General features: G+C 41.7%; 1 protein-coding gene across 23 annotated transcripts in view; it reads right to left on the bottom strand.

Moving 5' to 3' along the window:
• Positions 1-27,741, bottom strand: part of NHSL1 (NHS like 1) — a 177,551-nt gene that overhangs the window by 42,860 nt on the left and 106,950 nt on the right. For 15 of the 23 annotated variants that reach the window (XM_086877458.1, XM_086877438.1, XM_086877439.1 and 12 more), the window contains exon 2: positions 6,701-6,853. In XM_086877458.1, coding sequence (XP_086733584.1) covers positions 6,701-6,853 — 153 coding nt within the window. Of the gene's footprint in view, positions 1-6,700; positions 6,854-9,114; positions 9,691-26,513; positions 27,034-27,741 lie in introns of those variants that run through there. The other 8 variants (XM_023923503.2, XM_086877452.1, XM_023923502.2 and 5 more) reach the window with 7 other exon arrangements.

The following is a 27,741-nucleotide window of genomic DNA, read 5'->3' as shown; positions in this document are numbered from 1 at the left end:
CTTCAGGTATAGCCTCCTAAAAAACCACGTTCATCTAGTTTAAGAAAAAACCCCAGTATTATTTTGAAACAGATTTTTTCTTTAAACCCTTTCGCTGTTCATGTGTATCATGCAATCAATCTACATATAACCACACTAAGGTTTTTACTCTTAGCACTGCACTATATAAACTAAACTTAAAAATAGGCAACCTAGATGCTTCCAAGTAGCTCAGTTTTGCAGCACAAGACCAGCTTTCAAACATATGCAGTGTAGCCTCTTGGTCAAATTCTGTTTTGTTTCATTGGAGTATTTGCTTTTTGAAATTCCTTATTAGAAAGGGCAGTTGGAGTATGGAATTTGGCCAAAACCATCAACAGATGTACGGTGAATTAATTCAGTAACAGGGAAAAAAAGCAGGATACATGAGCAGAAGCTCTGATAGTAACCTGATAATTGAAACTAAAATCATGAAAAAGAAGTCGATTTCTATTTTTTGATTTTATAGCTCCAAGGCCTTTCAGGAACATATGGTCTACTCCTAGCCTTTAATGGCCTTTTACTTCATTAAGGTTTCCAGTTGGTAGGGAGTTGACATCTTGACATCTCTCTGAACCTAAACCAGAGCTATTGTCAATATGAAGTGGCTCCCCCCCTATTTTGCAGCTCTTTAATGAAACATAAGATTATTTTAAGTCTATAATCTTCTCAGCAGGATTATCGACTAGTAGGTCTGACCCTAATATTGCTCATCTGAACAGTGATCTGGCAGATGCACTGAGAAAACAAAGGCTAAACACATACCTGTCTGGAGGGTCTTGTAGCAAGACATAATAGAGGCTTTATGACTAACTACTTAAATCCTGTTTTATTTGACAATGCTAACCAGATGTCTTCTGGAAAACAAATCAAGTGTTTCAATCACTGCTGCTTAAATACATTCCTTGAATTTGGCCAACAAAGCTAAACAGAAGCTAGAGTCAGCCAAATCCAGCTCTTCTGAAGATGAGATAATAAATGAATCATCGCAGACATTGGAACAACGAGCCCTATATTACGTACATAGCTTGAATCAACACAATTACCCTGGGGGGAGGGCACAAAGTACAGGCAGTTGTGCAGGAACTTTCAGCAGTTCTAGACTGAAAAGGGGTATGAAAGTCAGCCTGTAGACTGTTCCCAGTATTAACAGCAGCACCTTCCTCAGTACATATCCAACACCTTGTTATCTGCTGGAAAGGACAACCAGTCTCGGCAGTGACCAGCCGTATGTGACAAGACATTGCCTCTCATCTGCAACTTTAACAGTACAGAGACTGTCCACAACACTCTTAAGGAGCTGGATATCTCCTAACAGCCTAGTATCATTTCAGTCTGGCTGTGTTTGACCTCTAATAGTTATTCCATCCCTGCCCTTTAGGCTTGTCATCTCCTAACTCATGAAGAAATGACAACACACAGCAGTGGAGATTGTACTCCCCAACTTTTCTTTTTTTTTTTTTAATCAAAAGTGCTCTACATTGCTAATTGCAGAAACTGGAAGACAAGTGCCTCTTGGAAATTCCAACTATACATACCCTGCTTTGGTTTCCATCACTGCAACTGACATATATCCACATTTGAGGGAAAATTTACACTAGCTCCAAAAAAGTAGAAATCAAAGTTCAGGAACATGGTAAGAATTCTTTTTCCTCTTCCTTCACTTCATCATAGTTTTCAAGATTATCCGAGGCCAATGCAGTCCATATTAAACTTTAGGCTTTCCTTTTAGGACATTGGATCTCCACCTGTAACTCACTCTTAATGTTGCAAACCTGCTCAGAAGGTAAAGGGGCACACTCACGATACACTCCAAGCAGTTAAGCTAAGCAACTCTTAAAACAGTGCTGTGTCTCCTCCCCATCTTCATGCTTCATGCCTTAATGCTTGTCAATTTTAGAGTATAACACACTTCACAAAATGAGGATTAGTCTCAGTTTACTTTTACTGCCAAATATTTGTGTCACTGCCATGTACAACAGCTGTTTTATCAGTGATTCCAGCTGAAGACCACTGTACTTCAGAGACTTCCTGAGATACTGGTTCTTCAAACAGGGCCATGCAACGAGCCAGATCTGTCAGTGCACCGTGTCAGGGATGGGAACTGTCTTACATTGCTACCCTCTTGGCTCTAGTTGAACACCCACTGAACCTCCTGGCTTTATGGACCAAGAACACCGTAGAAAAACTCTGCTGTATGTGGAACAGGGACAAGGGCCTGCCTTAAGAAACAATGCCACTCTGAACAACATCAAACTCAAAGCTCTGCTCAAAGCCCAGACCACACTCTCAGTGCTAGTCCAGACACTCAGTAGACATTAGCAACATGAGACTAGCCAAGTAGAAGTGCTTCAGCCTTGAAGCAGGGCACACAGCAAGGGAACAGGATTGATTTGAGGATCCTGGCCCCATGCAGAGCCTCAGCTCTTCCTTCCCATCTGTCATCTTCATATCCTGTTTGCATGACTTCCTAGGACACAACAGTGACACGAAGCACGGTCACATTAAGACTCCTCAGTGGTTAATACTGTGTTGTTTTTATCTGAATATCTGTATTTTGACAAACAGCTTTCATGAAGTTACCATGAAAACATTAGGAAGAGGCGATATAGGAAAGGCTTTCAGGAAAGGCCAGGCAGAGCAGCTTGGCCCTGAGGATAAGAAAACATGCATTTTGCATGGCATGTATCATTCCATTTGCTTCAGCAAGCACTTCGAGGTCCCAGCTCCTTCCCCAAAGAAAACCAGGGTCTCCTTTATCCAATGCAAACAAAACACTAAGAAGAAATACTGTATCTATCACCACAACACAAGAACTGCATCGTTTTCTAAATATTTAAATCAAATTGCAACAGTACTATGACTGTGAAGTGCAGCTGAAGTTTTTCTTCTTCTCTAGCCACTGAGACCTTTCATTTAAAATGAAGTAACACACGCCGGGTTTAATCTATCAAGCCACTGGTTTGAGTCAATAACAACTTTAAATTTCAATAGAGGCTACATAAAGCAACTTCTGCTCTCAAGAAAGACAGACAATGCATCACAAACTTTCCAGGTTCAAAGTGCTTAATTTTCTAATTCTTATTACTGGACAATATTCCTTTCAGAAACTTCAGAGGGCAGCAAGGCACCTGCATGCCTAAAGGACAAATTGCTTTACCTCAGTTATGAACACATTTGAATGCAAGATCTCACCACTTATACTTGAAAGTAGATGCATAAAGGAAAAGCACAGCACTTCCCCTTACTTTCAAAAGGATAAAAGCCTAGTTCATAGGTAAAAACCTAAAATATCTCCCTCTGCAACATCTACTATCACATACGGCATTTATTTCCATAGTGCTGATAAGCAAGGGACATACAAGTATATAATATACAAAGTAAAATAATCAACTGCATGAAAATTAATGAAGATCTCTTCCTCCTCCAAACACCACACTGCTTCCTGAAAAAGTATGCAGAGATCAGCATATGGTGTACTTGCTTCTCTCAAGACCTGTTAGATAGTATTTATTTTTAATATCTCTAACTTTTTATTCTTAAACCAATTTAAGTAGCAATAGTAGCTTCTGCTTAAGTGGTACTTAAAAGTTTATTCTAAATAACAGAGAGCTTATTTATGTCACTGGATTTTTATTTTTTTATTAGACCCACACTGTAAAGAATTTACTGTTAAAACTGTACCAGAACAAACAGTTTCCCTTGCACTGACTCTCTTAAAAGCTAGCCAGGAGTCCACCTGGTTACTATTAGATGGGTGAAAATACCTTGATAGAAATACTTTGCTTGAATTATTTTGAAAGATTTTATACATTTGATACTTTGACAGACGGTTTAAATGTGCTCTACATGTGAATTACTATTTGTTACCTAAGTTTTATACTTCCTTTTCCATTCACAGGGGAACCAGGTGTGTAGAAAAAATTAATAGCCTTCAATCAAGCTACTATAGCTGCTATGTATGAACAACATCAGCTCTTATAATGTGAAAAATAACAAGACTGGAAAATTTTCAAACATGTCTTTTGATGGTGTGATCAATAGCTGCTAACTTAGTCCTCAAGACCTCATTATCAGGTTCAAGGGGACCACCAGAGGTTCTTTCTTCCTTCCCAACCCCCTCTAGAGACATGTGTAAATATACACAAATTATTTTTGAGTAGTGCTTGTCTGACCTATTCTTAAATACCTTAAATTATTTCATATCCCCAAAAATTTACTGTGAGCATTAAAGTATTTTTGCCCTCATATTCCTCCACTGCTGTACATGTCTACTGCTTCATTTTTGACTTAGCAAAAAGCAAAGATTATATTTACTTTAGCTGTACTTCCTTTCAGTTTCCCTTTGTTGTCACCATTTTTTGGAGAAAAAAGTGATTCACCACACTTTCTGCACAGAATACAGCGCATTTTGTCCCATCTCACCACCAATACAGCATGTTGGGCCACATACAGTTGTCCTACTGCTCCATGGTTTACCTCAACCAAAGAATCTGAAACACCAAAAGATGGCAAACTGCAAGCTTTATCATGAGGCCAAGACATGCAGAACTGAAGTCTCCATGCTAGCCCAGTATTGTTTCTCGTAAGACTGCTTCAAGCTCTTCTGTGTTATGGTCACATAATTCCTTTCTACCTATTAAGAAGCTTTAGAAACTTTGTCTTCTCTAAAGAAACAGGTGGAAAAGCAGATCAGCAGTTGTCAAAATTATGGCACAATTCTGGCAGTGCTCTTACACTGAACGAAACTCTGCTCTGGATACAGAACTTTTAACTCAAAGCTACAAGTATGATCAGAAGCAACAGCGCCTTTCTGATTTAACACTGCTGGTTGAAGCAGTAGCACAGTAAAACTAATAAAACTTTAGTCAGTGCCTCTCTTACTACTACTACTCCTGCTGTAGCTTCTCAGGACAGTTCCAGGCAACAGCAAGGAGTTAGTTTAAAACTGCACTTAGAAGAAAAAAATAAAAAGTGGCTCAAGGAAAGAGCTGAGGTTGAACAGAGAAGTAAATAAATAAATAAGAGTTGTGTTCACTAAGTCAGCACTATGACATCTGGTGAAGTTTCTCCTCTCAGTTACTACCCTGAAAGCATGAAACTGAAACTCACTTCATTACCAAGCCGTCCTACATCATGTACATGAGTCAGGTGAACAAAAATGGCTAACTAGCAAATTGTAGTAGTAATGAATAGTTTCTTATTTATAATGAGCTGCACCTCCAGAGAAAAATCCCACCAGACCAAAACAACTTCATGTGTGTAAGAGGGAGCAGCAGCATACAGTAGTTGGTTTCACACAAATATATTAGATATAAATTTGTTTAAATAGAATATGAAACCGCAGTAAATACATTTCCGCTAAAACTCAAGAAAATCAGTGCATTTTGGCCTGTGCAGGTTCTTTTTTATAACCGTCCAAAACAGAGAATAGGAAATAATATTAGAATGAATGGTTAATGTTCACAAAAAGTTAACACCAATCAGTATTCTTTTCAATCTAAAGCAGGCAAATACTTTTATTTTGTGAAGGACTGGTAAGTGTGCCAGCAAGAGAACAATAAATGTTTCAAGGCTAAGGAACTACACAAATATATTAATCCCATTGTAAGTATAGAGGGCACACAGGCTATCTGCTGAGCCATGCAGGAGACAATAACACTGGCTGTCAAGACTTCCCTGTTAAATGATAACAAAAAGCACCTAGTAAGAAGGAGTGAAAATCAATTAACTGGGGAAATGGCAAGAGAACTAAAATATGGCAAACACTTCTCTCTTCAGACATACAAAATCAAGCTTTCTTCAAGTCTAAAAAGCAGAAATGTCATATTAATCAAATAAAAAACACAGTATTATTTTAAATTAGGTCAACTTTGCAAGGTATCAAGGACCTGCAGTTCCTGCTGAAACTAAAAGGGACTTGACCAAGTTGGCTCTTTGCAAAGTAGCCCCCCTTTGTTCAACAGCCAGAAAATCTAGGTTAACCATGTCCAGAACATGAACATTATACTGTTGTTTTAAACTTTATGTCTGGCCCAGGGAGAGACATTCTGCAGGCCTCCTTGCTGGCTGCATGTCTTTGTTCTCATGGCTGCACTGACACAACACAATGCTCCCCATGACAGACTGCACAGGTACAGCCCCAGTGGAGGGACTATGGGTAAAAACTGGACATTAAAAATATGCTGAACACTTCTGCAAGAAAGCACTTTTATTACTGTAAGAGTCCTTGTGAGTACCCTGTTCCACATTTCCCTTTTCTGCCCTCAGCACCTTTTCCAGCTTCTCACAAGCAGCCACAAATGACACACTGTACAACAACAGAGGAAATCACCAAATGAAACACCTCTGATGTATCTTTTACTCCACAAATGGACTAATTGAGGACTTACTGAAATTTGAGGTACCATTTTGGAAATACTCCAAAAACTAAACAGAAATGGCCAAGAGACGCTTTTCTGTTTTAGAGTGCTCTGTCACATAACACGTTTACTCGTCTCTTCATAGCAAAGTAATTTTCTCCTGTCCCTTCATCTGAATGAGAAAATCCCACTAATGTTCTACATGTGGTACAGAAAAACAAGTAAACTTTTTCCAAAGCTTGTAATTTGGATATGTTTGCAAAGACTGGCAAGAAGTACTGTGGTTTTAGGACATGACTGTGTCAGTAGCAGCATCTTACCTCTCAGCACTGACTTGAGGTTCAGCTTGGCTTGTCTGTGCAGGTCCTCCACACAAGGTGGTCTTGAGGAGGGTAGGAAGACATTTTCCTGCTGGTGCCATGGAGCAGTGTAGTGCACAGTCCATCTACTCTCTTCATCTAGGTTGGAAACAGCTGCAGAGAGACACAATAATAAGAAAATTAGATGTTATTTCGGATAGCTCTATCACAAAATCCCATGTGTAAGTTTGACACACATCATCTAAAAATTGAAGAAGCATTGTTTGCCACTGTAGACCCATCAGAATACTAGTTAGAACCTCACTTCCATGACAGTTAAAAAACCTATCCTTTCATTTCTACTCTAAAATTGTGTTCTGTAGGAATCACCTTTTGCTTTTCCCATTTTTATACTTGCTGTTTTATTTACTCCAAACTTGAAACTCTGTTCCCACCCCTAGCTCCCACTCTTCACAAAGGAATCAGTTTTCCATTCCCTGATCATGGCAGGTGCTGTGCAGTGCAGAATAGCTTGGCTCAAAGGTGCCCCTGGGAATATGACAGCCTTTATGAGAGATGACAACAGGTTCATTTGTATCAGGAAACAACCTTGTCTGACCTCCTGCTTCCTCACACCAGAAATAAGATTCCAATGAAGCAAATAAATTTGCTACTTTCCTTTGTCATGAGTAGAAAGCAGATATAAACCAAAGCAACTCCATGGACAATTACTGCTCAGAGCACAAGAGGGCTATCTCTGGCCACCTCTTTGCAGTCAATACAAAAGTGAAAATAAAACACAGACCTTGTTCAAGTTCAAAGTTCCCTACAGACATTCTAGCAATGAAACAGCCACAGCACATATTGCCAAGATTTGTTTATCATTCATGCTTCCCAAGAGACAGCCACTGCCTTTTGTTTCAAGTTTATCATCAATAAAAACTTCCACAGTTGAACAGCCTTATCCCTCTACCCTGCTGTAAAAAGAAAAAGGACAGTTGGGGGTCATATTTTATGATCCCCCAGGCACCCTTTGGCCTTCAGCCAGCATGCTGCACATCCTTGCTTTTTAGCTCTCCAAAGCAGAATACTAGAGATGTGCTGCCTTCCAAGCACCTGCCCTGCTCCATTGCTCCACTGCCCCCAGCCTTGCTGTCAGCTCTGCACCTACCCTTTGCCTCTGCACTGCCTGTGGCATCACTTTGTGCTTTGTCTGATGCCCTTGCAGTAGCAGAGGAGGTATGCAGAAACTGAGAAGCAAAAACAATGCAACAGCCTCCTGTCATCTGAGTATTTACCCTTTCCTTAACACTACTGTGCATCTGCTGGGATCATTTCAGATGGAAACAATTGGTATTTGTAAGGAAAATAAGCTATGCCTCTCACTTCAAAACACAGCTACAGCCTAATGCTCAATGCTGTTCTTTCCTAAAAGGACTTGAAGTAGAGGAGGAGGTTCTTATCTGCCTCCCCTCACGTATTTTAGGTAAGTTTCAGACCTCAAAAAAGGCTTTTAAAGAACTTTCAATAGGTGTCCTCATATCTGTGTCTTGGTCCTGCATCCCACCCCCTCTGCCAAGACATACTGGTTGCAACAAGGCAGACTGAGCCTGTGCCCACTCTTCCCGCTTTTGCTAACCAGCAGTCAAAGCTAAATCACAAGAAACGGAGAAGTCATCGCCTACCTGGTTACAGCATCAACCCCGTCTATCTAACAGCAAATGGGACACTTCAAGTCAATGAAAGGCACCCACGCCATTCCCTGGCTGAACCGGCAGATGGGGAATGGGGTAAGGCTGGAGGAAAAAGAGGAGGGAAACACCTGCCGCCAAGCCCACTGTCTGGCTGCAGCCCTGCCATACCAAAATTAAGGTTCACTGCTCGTCAGAGCAATAATGGTCATCAAAACTACTCAAGAGAAGTGGTATGCACATTTGCCAGCTACTCTCTCTAGCGTGGTCTGTCTGTCCTTCGTGACTTAAAGGAAGATCAACACGATTTTAAAAGCCACTCTGAAACCAGGACATCTTTAAAAACAAACCCTGACTCAGAACAAACTTTATGTAGATACCTCGGCGACACAAGCCCATAGCTGCATAAGCAGAGACAGATGTCTGACAAACCATCGGGACACTAGGACACACCGGCACACCCTGCCTTGTCACCGAGTTGCCCATTTCACACCAAGAACTTTGGCTCCTTCAAAATCACCGTGACAAAGCACTTCCACCAAAGCCACAGTGTCCCAAAGCAGAGGTCCTGAAGACCTTCACAAGTCTGCCTCCACACACTCCACAATGATAAAACGACTGAAAGAGTGAGGTAAGTTTAAAAAGAGCTTGCAGGAAGCAGAAGTGAAGCCGAAGGGACCTGCACTTTCCTTTAGAACTGGGCTGCCTCCTGTAAGGACAGTGAGCACACAGAGCTATACTTACTCTTTCTCTTGAAAAGTTTCATGAGAGATTTAAGCTTTGTGTTGATGAAAACCACCATTTTCAAGGTGCTGAACTGCTGTCCTGGAGGTGAAATCCCATAGAAAGGAGGAGCTGCAGAAAGGTGACTGCCAGACTGAACCTGTTCAAACTGCACACCAAATTACTCCACGTTTCTCCCCTCTGCTTTTTTTTTTTTTTTTTTCCCCTGAAATCGCTTTAAATATGTCTAGATCTTTCTGATAGACGAAATAATTTACAATTCTTCAGCCTGACTTTCTCCTCCTCGCATGTAACCCTGCGGGTTGAAAACAGCCACTTCCAACAAGCCAAACAGGAGAAAAAAGCGCCCCAGCTGTTATTCTCGTTTGCGCAGGACGAAAAAGGCTTTCTTGCTGTCCACAGCAGTCACTCCGCTCTCGTGCTCCTCCTTTCCTCCGCTCTCCAAGTTTGGCTGCTCCAGAGAGTCCCGAGTAAGCAGGTGCTTGCTCTCCTTCCCATGTCTCCAGCCGGCTGTGCCTCCAGCAGGAGATCCCGGCACCTTCCCTGCCCCCGCCCCTCCCGCCGCACCTCCCCGCTGCCGCCGCCGCCGCGGGGGCCGGGCAGCCCCGGCCTCCTCCCAGTTGCAAATGAGTGTTGCATTTTCCTGCTAATCAGGATGCTCTGCTTCCCCCCGCTCCCATTCTTCCCCCATCACCCCATTTTTGTTTGTTTTTTTATTTCCACCCTCTTGCTCCCACTTTATTAAGGATCCAGAGCTGCGCCTTAGCTGGCTGCAGCATGCAGTCTCGGCTCTGCTTTGCCTCCCCTTCCAGTCCCACTGCTCCCCCCGTAGTCAGTGCCATTGCCTGAGACATCAGCACACTAATTTTACCTATTGAATTTTATTCAGTTACACTCCTAATTTATTCTTATTAGCGTCATCTCAGACCAGATACATGGAAACAAAATCGAGTTATTTCTGGCTAATAGAGATTCTGTTATTCATCAAACGAAACCTATGCACGGAGATGAAATAGCCCAGCTTTTTGAGATGCTCATTATATCCTCGTGTCTTAAAAAAAAAAAAAATGTATCTGTACAGAGGTCCACAGCCATCCATCCTAGGAATGAACTGCAATTTTGCAGAAGTTAAAGAGAAAATTCTAAGCACCAAATGAATGCACTCAGCAGGGCATGCCCTTCGCACAATGTTCAAGGCTCAAGAAGCAAGCCCTCCCTCACAAAGAAAGCTCAGGAAACCCCCTCGGGTTAACAATGAAAAGGATTTTTTTCCTCAGGAAAAAGAAAAATGCCAGCAGCGGGGGGCTCAGGCTGACCCCAAAGCTGCAGCAGGATCCAGCTTCTGGAGTACAGTATGTAAAAAGCAGATGCTCCACAGGAACCTCTAAGTTTCACCAAACAGTTGAGACTGTTTGCACTGCACTGTGTTTGCACTGCATAGAGCAGGCTGTAAATGAAATATGTTCATCATTGTCTGAACACAGTATCATCAACATTTTATCAGTATTTTCCAAATCCAGAGATTTTGCAATTGCAACATGGGCTTGACATCTAAACCACCATGAGCAGCAGGTTTCTCCGGCAGCTTCTGGTCCAACAGGAATTTTGACTGGCTCAGCTCTGCCGAAGGGACAGAAGACCATGGTGCCATGGCAGCAATGGCAAGGAAGGCACCTCTGCTTTTTGCAATGATTTCCATCAATGCAAAATCAATGCACTTACACTTTTGTCTAAGTACCTTAAGCAAAAAATGACCCTGGCATTGAACTCTGTTTTGTGCTGGTTTTGAATTAAATACACAGTAATACCCCTGTCAGACATTTACCATTACCTATACATCCACAAACCATAAAATGCGTGCTTGCGGGACACACACTGGAAGTGAGTTTAGAGTGACTCCATTTCTAACTCCAGCTACATTGCCATCTGAAAGCAAACCAAGGAGATGGTGACTCCTTTTCTAGTGTGGTGTCGATCTTTTTTAGGATGTAGGAAGTGCCTGTTCCCACACGTGCCTCTTCCTTGGCATGTAGGAAGGGGAGCACAGGGAAAGGAGAGAGTTTCAAGCTATAAAACGATGGAGTCTGGGCTGCTGAAAGTGAGACAGTCTCTTCCGAAGGTCTTTATGGAACCTCAAGAGTTTTTGCCAGCCCTGGGATGTAAGACTTTGTTACCTTTTCACGGTCAAGCCACTGTGAATCAATATGATCCCGGGTACTTTGGGCGGCTCGGAATTCTTTTCATTTCACCGCGGGCTACAATGTGTGCCAAGTGCAGCCTGCTTTTTGTTAGTGGATGCTCAACCCACCCTGCAGCATTTCTCCTGCCTGAGCACAAGCACTTGACCACTGTCCTCTACTCCTGATCTCAGCACGGAGGCAGACATTCAAACCCAGAAACAAACAATACCTAAATTGATGTCTGCCTTTCATCCCGCTCCCCGCCCCGACCTTGCTTCCACCTACCCTCAGGTCACACTGTTAAAGAGGTCAGACATCAAAAATGGCTATCATGAGGAACTACCCCAAAGGAAACACCGTCTGGCTATTCCTATCTGCACCACTGAGAATCTGCACTAGTCCAACAACAAACAAAACCTCTTCCCCACCTGAGACAAACCTACCGACTTTCATAAAATTCATCACGTTGTCTCAACCCACCTTTTTGTAAACACTTTTCCTGTCTCAAGAGACTGTCATCTAACAGCAATTCTCTGAGAATTTAAAGCATTAAATGCCCGCACTCCTCTGCATTTAGCCTCCCTACACTGAGAAGAGAAAGAAAAGATGGGGCAGTTTGAGAAAACTTATATTGTAGCTACTACACAAACAGATAAAGGACTTCAGCCTCAAACATTGCCAATCCAGCAAACTCATAAAAATCCCCACCAAACAACCAGAACAAAAAAAAATCCACCTAAAATTAACTTGATAGAATAAAATTTAAAAGCTTGTTAAAGCTAGATAAACCCAGCATGAACAGTAGGTGTGCACACTGTGATATCAGTCCTTTACATCCAAATGACTCAGAGGCAAGTAGCAGACTGGGGAGACCTTGCTCTGTGACACACTTGCTGCTCCACCTTAGGCAAGTTAATATTAACCCACCACCTGAATTACTACATCCTTAGAAGCAGGGATCACACTCAGTGCCACAAGGATCACAGAAATACAGAGGAATCAGGAATATCACAAGGAATACAGAAAACATGGAGAAGATGTTCAATAAATGCTAATTTTCACTTCATACTGATGGGATTGGCCACAAAGTTTGGCTCAGAAGCATCTTCTTCCTAAAAAATCAGGGACTGGAGCAAAGAAACTAAGAAGCTTAAGTTGCAGTGTCAAACAGCATTCTCAAAATCACAACAGTGTAATGAACTCATTAGCAAAACCCTTTTTTTAGTTCAACTATAATAGTTTTAATCCCTGAGTGGTTAAACCGATTCTAATTTTCTAGTAGAGGCCACATACATGCAGAAGAGAAGAAGCATTATAAACTGCTTGCACATGGCATGCCTGAAATGCTGTAGCCATTCCTTCACTCCCCTCCCTGCTCTATCCCCTCTTTAGAGGGGCTTTCCAGCTGACCTGCTCCACGACAGCCATCTGGGACAGCCACCCCTCCACATTCACAGCACCATAAAACACCGGCGCCTGTGAAACAATCGGGAAATATTCAGCTTCCACGGAAATATTTCCAGCCAGCCCCTGGGGGAGTGGGGCTCTTGTGTCCAGCCCCCATTCACAAGGCAGTGCTCTGAACCTTAGCACCAATGCACAAAATCCACTGAAAAAGCTGAAGCTTTTTCAAAAAGGCAAATGTTGAGAAGTGAAGTTCCTGGGTTGTTCCTAGCCACACAGAGCAGCTGCCCAGCAGCAGCCCCAAGGGGCAGCTGTCCACAGGGACACTGGAATCAGTGAGAATCTGCATTTTCTTCCTAATAACAAGCTCGTGCATATATGCAGTACAAAATTTAGGAAGTATTTAAGTTTAAAAAAACAAACAAACAAATAAAACAGATGAATAGCTAAAGCAATTCTTTCCAGCTTCCTCCCACAAATGAAAACAAACTTTACCATTTTATTTTCATGAAGGAGAGGTAAGCCAAACACACGATATATGAAGTTCATTAAGGGAATGAAGCATCAAACTACTAAAATGTACCATCCTCTCAAAACCTAAACTTCAAGTGGCACGCCTTAGCAACTTTACCTGGACAGTGGAAAAATCTTCCATTAAACAGCTGTGTAGCATTTATGACATTTTAAGAGGAAAGAAAAAGTAAAACCATCCAACTGAGCTAGGAACTAACTGCACTGTGAGAGCTCTAGCAGCGAGTCTCTGTTCAGTGCACAAAAGGGAAAGTGGAAATGCTCACAAGCAGATGTACTCAAAACAATTAAATCGATGCCTTTGCTTTTACAGCGTCACTCGGTTGCTCTAAATAAGTTTCCACTGTGCCACCCTACAGCAGCTCGAAGGGAAGAAGCTGTTGAAGGACAGTTGTTTCCAGCATGTCTGGAGGAATGTGTCTGTGTAGGACATGCTCGGGATTGCTCCTCTGCCACCCCCAGCCACCTGCTCTGGTAGCTGTGGTGTCCAGAGGGGTGCAGCTATGGAAGTGACACCCATGCTCCCCCCCAGCCATCTGCAGGGCAAGTTTGAAACTGAGCACGGCTATAAACCCCTTCCTGCAGGTCACAAGGCTCCCTCAGACCAAGACCACACAACTTTGAAAGGCGCACTTTTACTTCTAGGTGAGGCTTCTATCATGAAGAAACATCAGAAAGGCCAAACGCCTCAAGTATTTTCCAAACTCACGCCCAAGCTTTGGGCCTGTTGTGGCCACTTTCACCCACGCTGTTAGCCACTTGCTGGTGCCTAAACAGACTCCTTGCAGAGCATAGGCGTCAATAATTTATGGTCAGAATGGGTTTCTCCCTCCCCGAGATCCCATCCCGGCTGGCCCTCTCCCGGCATCTTTCAGGAGAACAAAAGTGCTCCCTCCACAAAGGCCGTCCCAGGCGGCACCGCATTCAGCTGCCCTCCAGTCCCCAGCTCCCCTCGCTCACAATGGCCTCTTTCAAGGCAACCTCAGCCTCGGTGAAGCGCGATACTGCCCCGGCTACTGAGATATTACAATTCATTAAACCTGGGATCGGGAGGAAGAGGAGGAGCAGAATGCACAGGGGAGAAGGGAACAGGGAACAAAGAAGATAAAGTGTTTTATCATAAAGGCACCGCAACAACACACAGGAAGGACCCGTGCCCCGGTGCAGAGGGGTCAGAGCTGAGCCCGGGCCTGTGCAGGCTATTACCGGGCAGGTATTGCTTGAAAAGAGGGTACCCGGCTGTGCCCTCCTTTATCCAAGAACATAAAGGATTATGCCTGCAGGCTCTGGGAAAGGGGCTGCCCGGCGGGGGCAGGGAGAAGAGGGAGCAAGATGAGAAGGAGAAGCAACACAACCTAAGCCAGAGAGGACAGAAAAGCAGCAGACTGATTGATCTGATGATCCTATTTAGGTCACAGCACAATAAAGCTAATTCATTCCTTTAACAATTCAAAACATCTTTCCACAGGATCCTCTATCATGCAAACACATCGGCAGAGAGAAAAGGCAGCATTTGGGCAGGGCTGCCGGCAGACAAAGCAGCAGTTTCTTTTGGTTAGAGCATCTCCCCACACAGTAATGGCAGTCAAGAGAACAGAAAACGTTTTGTGAATGTGCAATTTTATTTTAAATTGCAGGGCACAATCCTTTTTCCTTTGGCCGTTTCTGAACCCCAGTTAAGGCAACTTCAGCTCCAAGAGAACTTTTCTCATTCCCTAAGGAATAATAGCCTGTTTAGGATGTCACTGGGAAATATTCTCAATTTAAATTCCAAATCCACCTGAATGCTCCTGTGCTATGGTTTATCCTAAAGAACTGATCAAAACTGGCTGGGGCACATAAATTAGTCTACAAAATCTTGACCCTTACTTGCCCTAATAATGCACAACAGAGAATCCTTCTCTTCTGAATTAGTGATGGAAAAAATACCAGGCAGACAAGTTTGCAAGTCTACTCATTAGAATCATCCTGTAGGACGACGAGCAAAACCAACAAAACCAGACTGCAAAAATTCCATTTCTGAACTTATGTCCCAAACAATCTCCCTGTAATTCCATCTTTGGCAGCTGTGCTTTTGGGCATCCACACTAATACCCAACAGACATTTTCCACTAATCTCAGTCTACATTCTCCTTATGGGTGTCCTGAAGGGGACATGCTCCCTACTCATTTCACTTATTTAAAGGTCACAGAAAGAATTTTTGTAGCCTGTCTTGGCTTCCCTGCCCAACACTGCTCTTTGGCATACTGTTATTTATATACGGATTATCCTGGTATAAAGGGTTACAAATTCTTTTTTTTTTTGTCTTTCTGCTGACTCTCAATAAATTCTGGGTGGGTCTCATTTAAGCTTGGAGGCACACTCTCTTAAATTAAATTAGTCAAGTACATTCTTGAGTTTCCTAAGAACTTTTACAATCTATAAAAGAAAAAAGTTAAGCTCCTTGGACAATACCAACCTGCATAGAATCATACAACTGCTCATGCCAAAAATCAAGTATCAAGCACCCATTTACTGTCTTCCACAGCAACTTGAAGTGTTGTTCATTAGAAACTTTCAAAAACTTTACCTGAAAAATGTTATCTGCACATCACAATATTAAAATGATGCATAAAAGCAAAGGCTCACAAATAATAAATGGACATTTGCTATTGCTGCTAAAGCCCTAATATTTTTGACAAAATCTAAAAACCTATGTGTGTTCCAATGAAAGACACAATCAGCCCTGAAATGAAAGTCTACAAACTAAAGTAAGGCATTGAATTCCTGTAACACTGACCTAATAATTATGTTACTGCAGGATTCAGCAACATGTACAGGAACGACTGCACCAACATCTGTACTGCAGAATCTCCAGAAGATGTTTTTGGCTGGCCTTGAGCATATGGATCTCAGCCATGATCAAATACCAACAGATTTTGAAAACTATTTTTAACATTATATTTGTATGGTCAGCATCTTCTTATTGGAAGTCCTCAATAAAAGCAAATTAAAGGACTAATACTGTTAACAGGTTGAACTTTCAAAATTTATAATATGAATACCAACCTACAGTTTTATGAGCACTGGTTTGATTAAAGGTTTCAGAGATCTGTTATTAATCATTCACAATCTAGAGGCCCAAACCTTACAACATGCCATGGTGGATCAGCACTAATTACTAAATAATAGTGGTGTTTCTTTGGGTAGCTAGTAAAATGCTTGTTTGAGTGATAAAGTAATAAAGTAATAAAGGTGCCTTGCCACCAAGCATCTTCAGAAAGTACTACTGAGCATATTGTCTATTGTGTATTTTAGCATTGTGGTAATGGTTTCTGTAAATAAGTATGTGTGGGCAATAGGCAAACAAAAGGAATCACAGTCTTCTTCATCAAAATGTAATCCACAAAATATTAAAAAATGCATATTCCTTCCCCTCCTGCTTTCGGTCTTCAATTTCTTCCTCCATTTCCTGACAGAGAGAAAAGGACTTACTTTTCCTTCAGGATCCCCACTGCAGTTACCCACATTTTTTCTTGTTTATTTTCTAGAAAAACTAGATATTTCTTCCTGTGTTAATCCTTGTGTGCTTCATAAAACCAACAAAACAGAAAAGCTGGAACACAGCAAGGGGTTTAACATACACTATTTGAAATTAAAGATACCATTCATAATTGCTAAAATGTCTCTTTTGGTATCTTTGGTTTCCCCACTAAGCACCAAATATAAACTGCAAGAAACTTTGCATTTGCTGGAAGAGCTGAAGTAGAAGTTGAAGAAGTGTAAATTTAAAACTTGAGACAGCTGAGGCTAGTTTTAAAATGATTTCTCTGAGTACTTTCACTATTTGTATCTGAAAACCTTTGAAAGTGGACAGCTATAGCACCATCACCGCCACTTCAGCTCTGAACAGACCATGGGCTGAGTAACCTGACATCATATCTTCAGGGTAACTTGCTGCCAGTGGTGAACTCTCACTTGAAGACAACTGAAATGCAAGCATGCATCCACAATTCAGATCAGCACCACTTAAACGAAAGCTACAGATTTATTTTTGGAAGAGCTTCTGAATGCATTATCCCACTAATAGGCGGTACACAACAAATCAGATTTCCAACACATAACTGGAGACAATACACAAATAAATACAGAGACAACCAGCAGACCCTAAAAATAAATTTCTGTGTAGAAATACCATGGGTTTTCCCATACAGAAAATAAGCTGAGTAAGTTTCATTCCTGAAACTTTCCAGTAGCTGTTAAGACAACAGTAAGAACAAGGCAAAGAAATACCAGTAGTTAACTACTACTAAGCAAACAACCCTGCCACCCCAAGGTAATTGATAAAACTACTGTGTATCCCAGCAGCTGCATTTTAACACTTGTGCACAACATTCCAAATTCAACCCTGGGGTACAGATTGGTTCAGAAGACTGTTAATTGCTGATATATGTGCTATTACAGAATTGAAACAGGAGAGTATTTTTCATTGTTAGTTACTCAGAAGAGAAAAAGCATGGTATTAGAAGTTTGGAAGAATCAGGTGTGAAATGTTACACCAGCTCTAGGGCAGGGCTGATCCCTGGAGCATAAGATTCCATTTAAACATAAAGGAGGTAGGAGATCATGGTCAATGATAAACCTTTAAATGATGTCTCAAAATAAACCTTCAGGAAAATCAGTCAATAAGACCACAGCAGTATTTTCCCAAAATTGGTATGCAATGTGCACGAAAAGGCTCTTCCTTTTTCTCATTCCAATGGATAATGACACAAGTAGTGTTGACTTTGGCACCCATTTAGGATGCTTTGATGCAGCATTAAAAAACTTCAATCTCAATTCACCTGAGTTAGACACAAGTTCTACTTAACAGGATCCCTGCTTACCACATAAGGAATTGTCTAAGCTGATGCACACCAAAACTCAATTTACATCTTTGTTTTTCAACTAAAGCTGGTTTGAAAAACATACTTGAAAATACAGCCATTAAAAGTACCTGACACATCCACAACGTCTAATATTCTGTACAGAGCATGCACCTGGCTCCAGGAAAAAAATTTATTAAAATACTGCATTCTTATAAAGCTTTGAAAATACTCCTTTTTAAATCAGGGTAATCATCTTTCTTCTCTTTGGATTAATTAAACCTATCAGAAACAGTTTAGCATCACACCCAGGAAAAAAAACTGTGCTCACCTTCAGCTACTAAACATAAAGGAGTGTATTTTCCTTCAATGTTATTAATTATTTACCCTAACATTGGCACCAGCATCTGCTTGAGGACCTGCTTGCTCCCCACTAACAGCAGCCCACTCTTCCTGGTCTAGCCATACCATCGTGTCTGACAAACAGAACGGCATTGGTTAAAAGACACTGAGAACGACTATGAGGGACCTTTCAGTTACAAGGTGTGCCAAACCTGCTTTGGAGATACTACCCAGCTAAGTTTAATTAGCCCTTCCTGGAACGCATCTCAAAACAGCACAGAAATGGTTTTATAAACTTCTGTTGATGTCTTTGGGCAATGACAAATGTGCTTTGCAACCCTTGTGTGGGAAGCGTCACTGTTCTTAAATTCCTTGTCAAACCACGTAAAGGACAATGAACAAGTAACAGCACTAAACCAGAGGAGGAAAAGTTACCCCATAGTCACCATGGCTCAAATCAGACATCAGTCAGGCAGGAGATGAGACCTTTGGGATGAGCAGCACATGGCCACTGATCCCACACAAGAGCGGCTAGCTGAGCATTGCCATGGAAGATTACCACAGACAGGTAATTTGTCTTTCAACCACAGCATTTACAATTTTTTTGTATCTTCTCCAGCAACACTAGTTCATGCTCAGCTGGTGGGATGAGGCCTCACTGGTAATCTAGTCAGTCCCCAGTACACTGAGATAGTTTCCAAGCAAATGCCAGCAGCTGCAGCCTAACAGCCACAAGCAGTGCATTGGGGAATTCAGCCTTTAAATTAGTAATTGTCAGGCCCCACAGCCTGCCTGCCCGAGTAGAGAAGACACAAGGAGGCTGATTAAGTACCCTTATGCTGAGACTGGAGAGATGGCATCATGGGGTTTCACATTTATTCTCTTCCAATGACTCCAAGTCAAAACTGGTCAGCTCATGTCAGGCGCTGCTTCTGTAACTGCTGTAATGGCAGGCACTGCTTGCAATCCAAAATTCAAGCTGTGCCTTTCCAATCATGCTTTATCTCTATAATCCAGACTCCACACTGCCATGTATTGCAGCACCAATTGAGACATAATTGGGATGAGCCACCTAAAGCATTTTCCTTATTAAAAAAAAACCTACAACAACCCCTCTGCCCCAATTTCTGCTTAGGCTTAAGAACATCATCCTTACTGTTTGACTTGCACTGCATGTTCTTAGAATAGATCACATCCAATCTACCTCTCAACTACTTATTAGTGATTTCTTAACAGTGCAACTCTTTGTGTCTCCTTCTGTACCCTCCAGTATAGTTTGAAAAATGCTTTTTAGGGAGTTTTTTTGGAACAATATGTTAATTAAAACAAAGGCTCTGAACCTCTCCCTTTCTTTTTAACTAGCCAATCTCTCTCAATCCCAGCTCTTTTGAGAGATACAAGGAAATATGAGCAAAATGTCATCTGTTAGTGGGACTAAGCCTTTAACATTGAAATACTAATTTTAGAAAAGCCAAACAGAAATATTTAATTGACTGACAAGAGACTGAGTTCTCTAAATCACTGTAGGTTCCAGGTCCAGTCCTGCACTTCCTTTCATAGTAGACATATTTCTATTTGACCTTTCTTTTCTAAGAAAGCAAAGAGCTACCCTTGGGCCTTCCTCCTACGTGCTGCCCCTTAGGCTTACAAACTGTAGCATGGGTCTTAGCTCTCCTTTCTAAAGAGAAATGAAGGGGAAGGCAGAGAAAATAAACTCAAGGTAGACCTTGAGGAGTTTTTTAGGCCTCAGTCCAGTAAGCTTTCTTTGCACATATCACATAATTTGTCACCACTGCACATACCCACCTGCGGGACAGTGCTGCTCAGAGTCAGGAGACAGACACCCCACAGGCCTGCTGAAGGAGATGCTCTACAGACCGTGATAATGTCAGTCTGGGGGTGACAGGACAGAAATCACTTCATGTCTACTCCAGCCTGCACCTGCTGCCAAATAGAACTGCTGCGCATCTGCTCAGAGTGGCTGCTGCTTCCACACAGAAAAAAAGTAAGAGGAAAAAAAAGAAGTTGCAGGTATTTTTCTCAAGTTGCACTTTCAAGAAGATAAAGTAAGTATCATTAAATATCCTACTAGGTAATCTAATGCCAGATAAACACACTGGGCCAGGCCAGTGCAGTTTGCTTTTTGCTGTAGGATGTTTTATATCAGTTAGTCCACCTATGTCAAGGTTTTTATTTTTCACTCTAAGAAATCCAGTTCTATTCAAGACTTATTACCATCATCTAAAAAGACTATGTATTTGGAGCAAAACTGCATAAAATATAAAACCCCGCAAGTTTTGTACTCCTCTTGGATCTTCCAGCCTTGCTCCTATGAGGGGTGATTCCAGGCAGCGCAGGTGCATCCATTGGCACAGGAGGCAGACAAAGACAGACAGCCACGTGCCAGCAGGGCTTCCTTCTGCAAATTACCAAACAAATTCAGTACCAACTTGCACAGTAGTATTTTCACAAATGTGCAGTCACCATGCAAAACACAATCCCTTCTACTCAAGTCCCTCTCACTTTTAAATACAGTAATTTAGATGGGTGAAAAAACCCAGATTTATTGTAAAAATCAGATCGCATCAACAAGCTGCAGGCACCCTATCATTCTAAGATTTGTCCTCTGCAGACACCACTCTGCCAGTTCATTTTCTCTTTTCCATTACTAAGTAGCCTCCACTCTACTCCACTGTCTCCCATATGGTTAACATGAATGTGGCAATTAATATGCAATTAATAAAATGGTGTGATCAACTGCTTTTGTTCACAGCAGCAGCTGGCCTGCACGGTAGAGAGCAATTAGACAAATTAAGACGTACTGCTTTTGTTTGCGGATGGACTGACAGCAGAGCTCATGCTTAAATGTCACTAAGCCTATTGGCATTTAGGATTATTTTAAACGTGTCTTTTTTTATTAACACTACAATGCTAGACTTATGTGCTACCAGCTCCAATGCCAGCAAAGTGCAAGTTAGCTTTATCCCCAAGATGTTTGCACAAGTAACTGAGAGCGGAAGAGAGAAGTGATGTATTTCAGAGAATGAGCACCTTTTGAGTATCACAGCCCATAGGATGGAGCACATGGCTCTGGATGGGTCAAAAAAAGCAGATCTACAACTGTGTCCAAGCAGAGGTCTGAAAATCTTGAAAATCAAGCAACACAGGCATTTGTCAATGATGGTCCTTGGATAAGGGCAGGGAAACAATAGAGGGCTAAAAATCTGATTAAATCTTTCAGATTTTCAATAACCATTTCCTTTAAAGGGTGTTCTTTCTGTGGAGTTTCACATTCTCCTTACCATGTGTCCTCTATAGTCTGATCTGATTTTCTTACATCTCAAAACCATTTCTTGGCTTTGCAACAAGCAGCTTGCATTAAGACCTGCAAACATACTGTACCCAGCATCCATAAACCCCAGCAGCTTTCATCAAATTAAGCACCGAAGAACCTACTCAGTCTACCATTAAGCACTATCCTCAGCCACAGCCTTTCCAATCTTACTTGTTTCACATACTGATTTGCACTTACGTTGTTCTACCTCCTTAACTATAGCAGATGCTTCCTTGCCCCAGTCACAAAGAACACTACACAAAAGATGTCTCTGAACTATTTTTTACACTCCTCCAGATGCACTTGAGTGGTGTTAATAAGCTCCATTCCAAAACCTCACCACCTCTTCCTTGTGCTCCTGAGTACTACACACAGCTTCTTGTCTGCTCACAGGCAGAGAAGAATGAAATGTCCACCACCAGCACCTCCTTGCAACAGCAAGCTCAGGATACTCACACCTAACAGTGAGCAGTCAGGCTAGCCAAGTGTTTTCTTTCAGCAAGGAATCCCAGGAAGACCTTCATATTCATATTAGTGGTTCACTTAAGTGTTTTACAACAACCCAACATTAACATCATATTCCAAGCTCTTCTACATCCCTTCCTTCATCCACATCACTCCTGCAAGAAAAGGCATAGGAGACTGAGAGCTGGACCTCCATGGACCATCCAGAAAAGGACAGGCAGGGAGGCTTATTTCCTATGGAACATGCAGAGAATGTGCAGCACAGTGAGTAAGAAATGCAATACATGCACCAGAACATCTGGTTCAAGATCCAAGACCCAAAGTAATTTTGTCCAAATGGAGAAGTTCCCCTGCTTTGCAACATTACCATAGCTTGTTTCAGCCAAATGAACAAAACCTCCAAAAAAGCTCAGCCATAAGACAAAACATCAAAAACATATAGAGAAAAGGGGGGAGGGAGAAGAGAATTCCCCCGTATTTTAGACATGCAATAAATATCATACCAAATTTACTTTTTCTTTTCAAAACAAACCAGCTCCTGGCTTTATCTGGTGCAATCCAGTATGTCAGCTGTTACAGTATGAGCTGGACACAGCAGATAAAACTGGGAATGAGGGTGGTCAGTCATTTGCAGGAGGCTCTGTAAGTAGCTGTCCCAGCCATTCACCACATAGACTGAGTCCTTGTGTCACTTAGGGCATGAAAGGCCACAAAGGCTTGCTCAGTGCCCTGTACAGCCCAGAATTTGCAGAGATGGAAAGCAATTCAGCCTTTGTTTCACACTTTGCTAAAAGAGAAAGCAAAGAATGAATCCTCTCAGTATGCCAAGATTCTGGCATCTTTTTTTTAGTATAAGATCCTTATATTGGGAAATTTAAATCTCATCATTATTGGAAACCTGGAAAAAAGCCATAGGAAACAGTGGATAATAAAATAGCCAACTCGGTTCACAACATCCTAGTAATTTATAAATAGATTTAGTTATTATTTCAAATGTTATGATTGTCACAAAACACAAATCACACAGACAGGTCTCAGCTTTACAGATATGAATAAAGAGGAAGAAAGCATTCTTTCATGAGCTAGCAGGCAACAAAATACTGAGAAAAAAAATCCCAATAACTGAAGCTACTGTTTAACAAACATTAAATGTAATCTGATATTGTCACTGGCTTGCTCCTGCATCTGTAAAATAAAGAAAAAACTCTCAAAATCCTTATCAAAACTTTATCATCACAAAAAGCCAGCAAGAGCGTACCACACCTTTAAACTTCACAAATCTGATAAAATATCAAGTGGCAATGGGAACTACAGGAGGCAGGTGATGCTCTAAGCAGGAGTAGTTGACAGCCTCCCACAGCAGCAGGCACTGCCAGCAGCATCTCACTGCCTCATGTTTCCATTCAGTAGGCATTTAAACCAAACTAAACCAAGCCCCTGACATTTCTGCCAAACCTGGTCAGCAGAGTATCTCAGCTTAACTTTGCTGCAGGAAAACCAGTTCCACTGGAATTTGTCTCCAAACAGTAATTGTCACAGTAATTGTGAATGAATACATGATGGTGACAGCCCCAACACCACTGTAATACTGCTTTTCTGGCAGGCATACAGGCTGTTAAAGGATGTACTGCTGCACTCTGGCTAATTTTAATCCTACGCTGTCTATTTGCACTCAATCTGGCAGCAGAAGAACAGCATCACAGATGCTGGAACAAAGCTGAGCTGAAGAAGAACTTTCACTTCACAGTATGACTGATTTAACAGTTTTATCAGAATAACTGCTACAGCTTAGCAACCCCTAAAATGTTAACCTGATTATTATGGCTACTACATCACACAAGTATTTTGATTATTGATTTTTTGGTAGCAGGAGCACAAGGACTACTGCTGCAAACTACTGATATCCCATAAGTGAGGATGGCCCCCCACCCCAGCCCATGTGGAAGTTTAAATAATTTGACTGTATTATGTTTTCAAACAACCGTAACACTACTGGGAGCATTTTTTGTGGAGAGTATCAGCACTGTGAAACCTCTCCAAGTGCAGTTCTCATGATGCTGGATAAGGACCCCGAAGGGAGGCCTTTATCAACAGAGATAAAGCCCAGCCAATAATCCCCTGCTGTGCTCTGCAGCTATCATTTGACCTAGTCCCAGAAAGCACTTCCACTCTTAAAAACTTTTGTTCCTTAAAATAAACATTAACAGAGTTTAAAGTGACAGTCTCCCTATGTCAAAGAGAAGTAGTACCTATCCCACCCATAACACTTTTAACTGATGGCTTAATTACTCTGCCATTCTTTTGTTTCTATGGACTGGGAACGAGTAAGAAAGGAGCCAGTGGGGCAGAGCTTATGTCCCACATGTACACACTTGTACTGTGGTGGGATACCACCACTGAAGCACTAGAGGTTCTCCTGGGAAAAGTCAGGCCACAAAGCAGGATGACTGATTTTTGTCATTCTCTATTTCAGTGAAATAATTTCATTTGAACTCAAATTATTTGGAATTCAGAAAGAACAAATTATATGTATGGGGTCACACCAGGTATCACCGAAACACAACATAAGGAATACAGCAATAAACTTGGTCTGAAACATGCTAAAGTTCATTGCTAAGGACCAAAAATTACATTAAATAGCTTTGTTAGATCACAAGTCAAAGAGTTTGATTGCTTATATAGGTGTTGTACTATAAATCAACTAAATGACACACATACACACAATTTTCAGTTATCTTCTGAAAAGTTTAATAATTTCAATTCAGGTGCAGTTTAGAGAGAAGGGGATGCTTACCATACGGACAGCACAAAGAGAAAAAGGAGGCAGGCTGCAGTGAGGGAGCAGGGATTCCTGAAAGTCAGCATCACAACTTTGTAGGAAAGAACTAACCTGTCATCCAGCAAGAGAGACAAATCCAAAAATAGTCATACACACCCCCAGGCTCTCTGGGGCAAGAAGGGCCATATCTTCATCCCTAAGAGCATCCCTGGAAGCTGCTTACTAGCTCAGGGCTTCCCTAGGTCTGACAGTGACTATATAGTTTTACTAAAGGAAGAATTCTCATTTTCCCTCTGAATGAACCAGAATAAACCTTGTGCTCAAAAATACAGAAATTCAGCAGAATATGTAAATTTTTCTTTCCGTGCAGTATAAAAAATTACTCCCTCTTGAAAAAGGCCTGAAACAATCACGTAGTAAATCACACTCCTCCTGCAGGAGGGAATATCAAATGAAGCTTGCTTAGTAATGAATGGAGAATATGGTCATTCATAAAACAAAATACAGGTGTTTTTGCTAATCAGTGTTAGCATCATGTGGCAAGATGGGGATTTTTCAGTTCCTGAGTATCTGAGCCATTGTCAGACAGTCAGTGTGAGACTAATGAGGAAAAGAAAAATCAATACAGTTGTAAATATACTCATATACCTTTTTTTTTCTTTTTCTTTTTTCTTTTTTTCCTGAAAGACCTGGCACAAGATAGCCAGCCAGCTGGCTTTTGCAGGAAAAGCTTTCTTTGTCTTGTGAAATTTCTCCCCCATCACCCTTAAATAGACTTCTCTGAGCAACCATTCCACAAACAGCTGGGTGCCTTTGCTTAGGTGGCCAGAAAAGAAGGGAAGGCAACCATTAAGGCTAAAAACAAAACAGCTGAACATCACCATTGTCTGTCCTCTTCTCTCTTTATTTCCCATCTGTATTTGCCAGTGAAACTTGAAACTATTCAGATTAAAAAATGAGAGTCATCACAATTCAGGAATTCTTTCTTCTCACATTCAGAGGGAAAATAATCTCAGACCAAAGTTTATTCAAAAGCAGACTGCTTTTTTAAATAAGTACTCATCAACTGCATTAAGCATCTTTTAAGTCTGTTAGACCTTTTTCTTATTTTTCCTGGCCTTTTTATCCACTGATTGTTCCTATGGCTTTCAATTAGAGTGCTACGTCAACAGCTCCACTCATCTAAAACAATCATTTTGCTGAAAAGGAGCATTATTGGAGTGAAGGCGAGTGCTCAAGACCTCTCAAACATAGACATATCACATGTACAAAACAGTGCCATCCCGTATCAACTTAGCAGCCCCATCAGATACAGTATTTACATACAGTGTCCTGAAGGGGAAATACATTATTTTTGTAAGAAAACTGTTCCCAATGCCTTCATCCTCTAAAAGAGAAATAAGAGTATTTTCCTTATGTATATATATTTATGTTTGCTTTAGTTATTTATTTATTTTCTCAATAATGACAACACGACACTAAATGACCAAAATAGCTAAGGAACAGCAACTGATCTTACTTGGCCAAAAGGAGTCGTCGTCTTTGCTCAGAAACTTTTTCTTGAGGCGCCCAGGCAGCCTGGCGTGAGCGTTGCCCATTTTGCTGGAATACAGCGGGATGAGTTCCTCCTCCTCCTCATCGTTGCAGCTGGGCTGCCACTTGCTCCTGCCGAGGCACCCGACCATCGGGTCGGCGGGCAGGCAGTGCACATAGGCGATCATTGTGGGATGCTGCTCTCAAGGATGTCCCTGCTGTCCCCAATGGCTAGTTCCGAGCAGAAGGGAGTGGCCTGCTTATAACCCTTGAGTGGACGCATTCAAAAGGCTGTGGAGGAAAAGATTTTTCTCCTCCTTCGCATTTAGCTAAGCTAAGCTATTTGGATATCCTGGAAACTGTTTGGAATAGGCTTCTGTAAGTCCTTGAAAAAGAAGGAAAACAGCAACCAAAAAAAAAAAATTCAAAAAAAAAAAAAAAAAAATCAAGCACCTGGTTAAGCAGCCCCCTGTAGCCGCTGGCTGCTCTGTTCCTGCCCTCCTCCCGCCCACAGCTCACAGCCACAAGCAGGAAAAGAGAGGCTGCAGAGAGCTGGGAAACCCAGTCACCTGCCACAGACCTCGGCCTACTCCCTTTCTGCTTCCTCTCCAGCCTGTGGCTTCTCTTAAGCCTTATCCCCGATTACTCACCACTCTCTGAACAACAGGTACGACAGCCACACACAGATGGCCATATCCAAGCAGCTTACTTAAAGCTAAGTTACTATAATTGCTGTGACACTGGCAGCTACAGAACCGTAACTGGGCAGGAACCTGACAAGAACAAAAACATATACCTTCTTCTAGAATGCAAAAGCAGGAAAAAATATACAGACTAAAGAAAAAATAGCAAAGTGTCTTGATTTACGTATTTGGATTTTATTAAAAAAGCTCCCTTTCAAAGTCAGAACCATAATGATTGATAGCAAAAGACGGTATCTTCCAGGTTACACTACAACTGGAGTGATGCTGAACACAAAACATAAGCAGTTATTGGCTTGCCTGCAGTACTCCATAAATACATACACCTTCACAATGCCTCTAGAGGGTAGCTATTATTCCTATTTAAAGATGAATACATAGTCTCAAAGGGATTTAGTAACCTGCCCACACGGTGGAAAAACCAGGATTAAAGTCGAGGTATTCTCAGTTCTTTAGCCTCATCCACAAGTCACTAGTCCATGGCATCTCTCCCAAATACTGCACTACTAAGCA

The sequence above is a fragment of the Cyanistes caeruleus genome, chromosome 2 (assembly GCF_971803275.1).
Source record: "Cyanistes caeruleus chromosome 2, bCyaCae1.hap1.1, whole genome shotgun sequence".
Lineage (NCBI taxonomy): Eukaryota > Metazoa > Chordata > Aves > Passeriformes > Paridae > Cyanistes > Cyanistes caeruleus.
The sequence above is the reverse complement of the archived record's forward strand: the minus strand, read 5'-3'. Positions and strand labels throughout refer to the sequence as shown.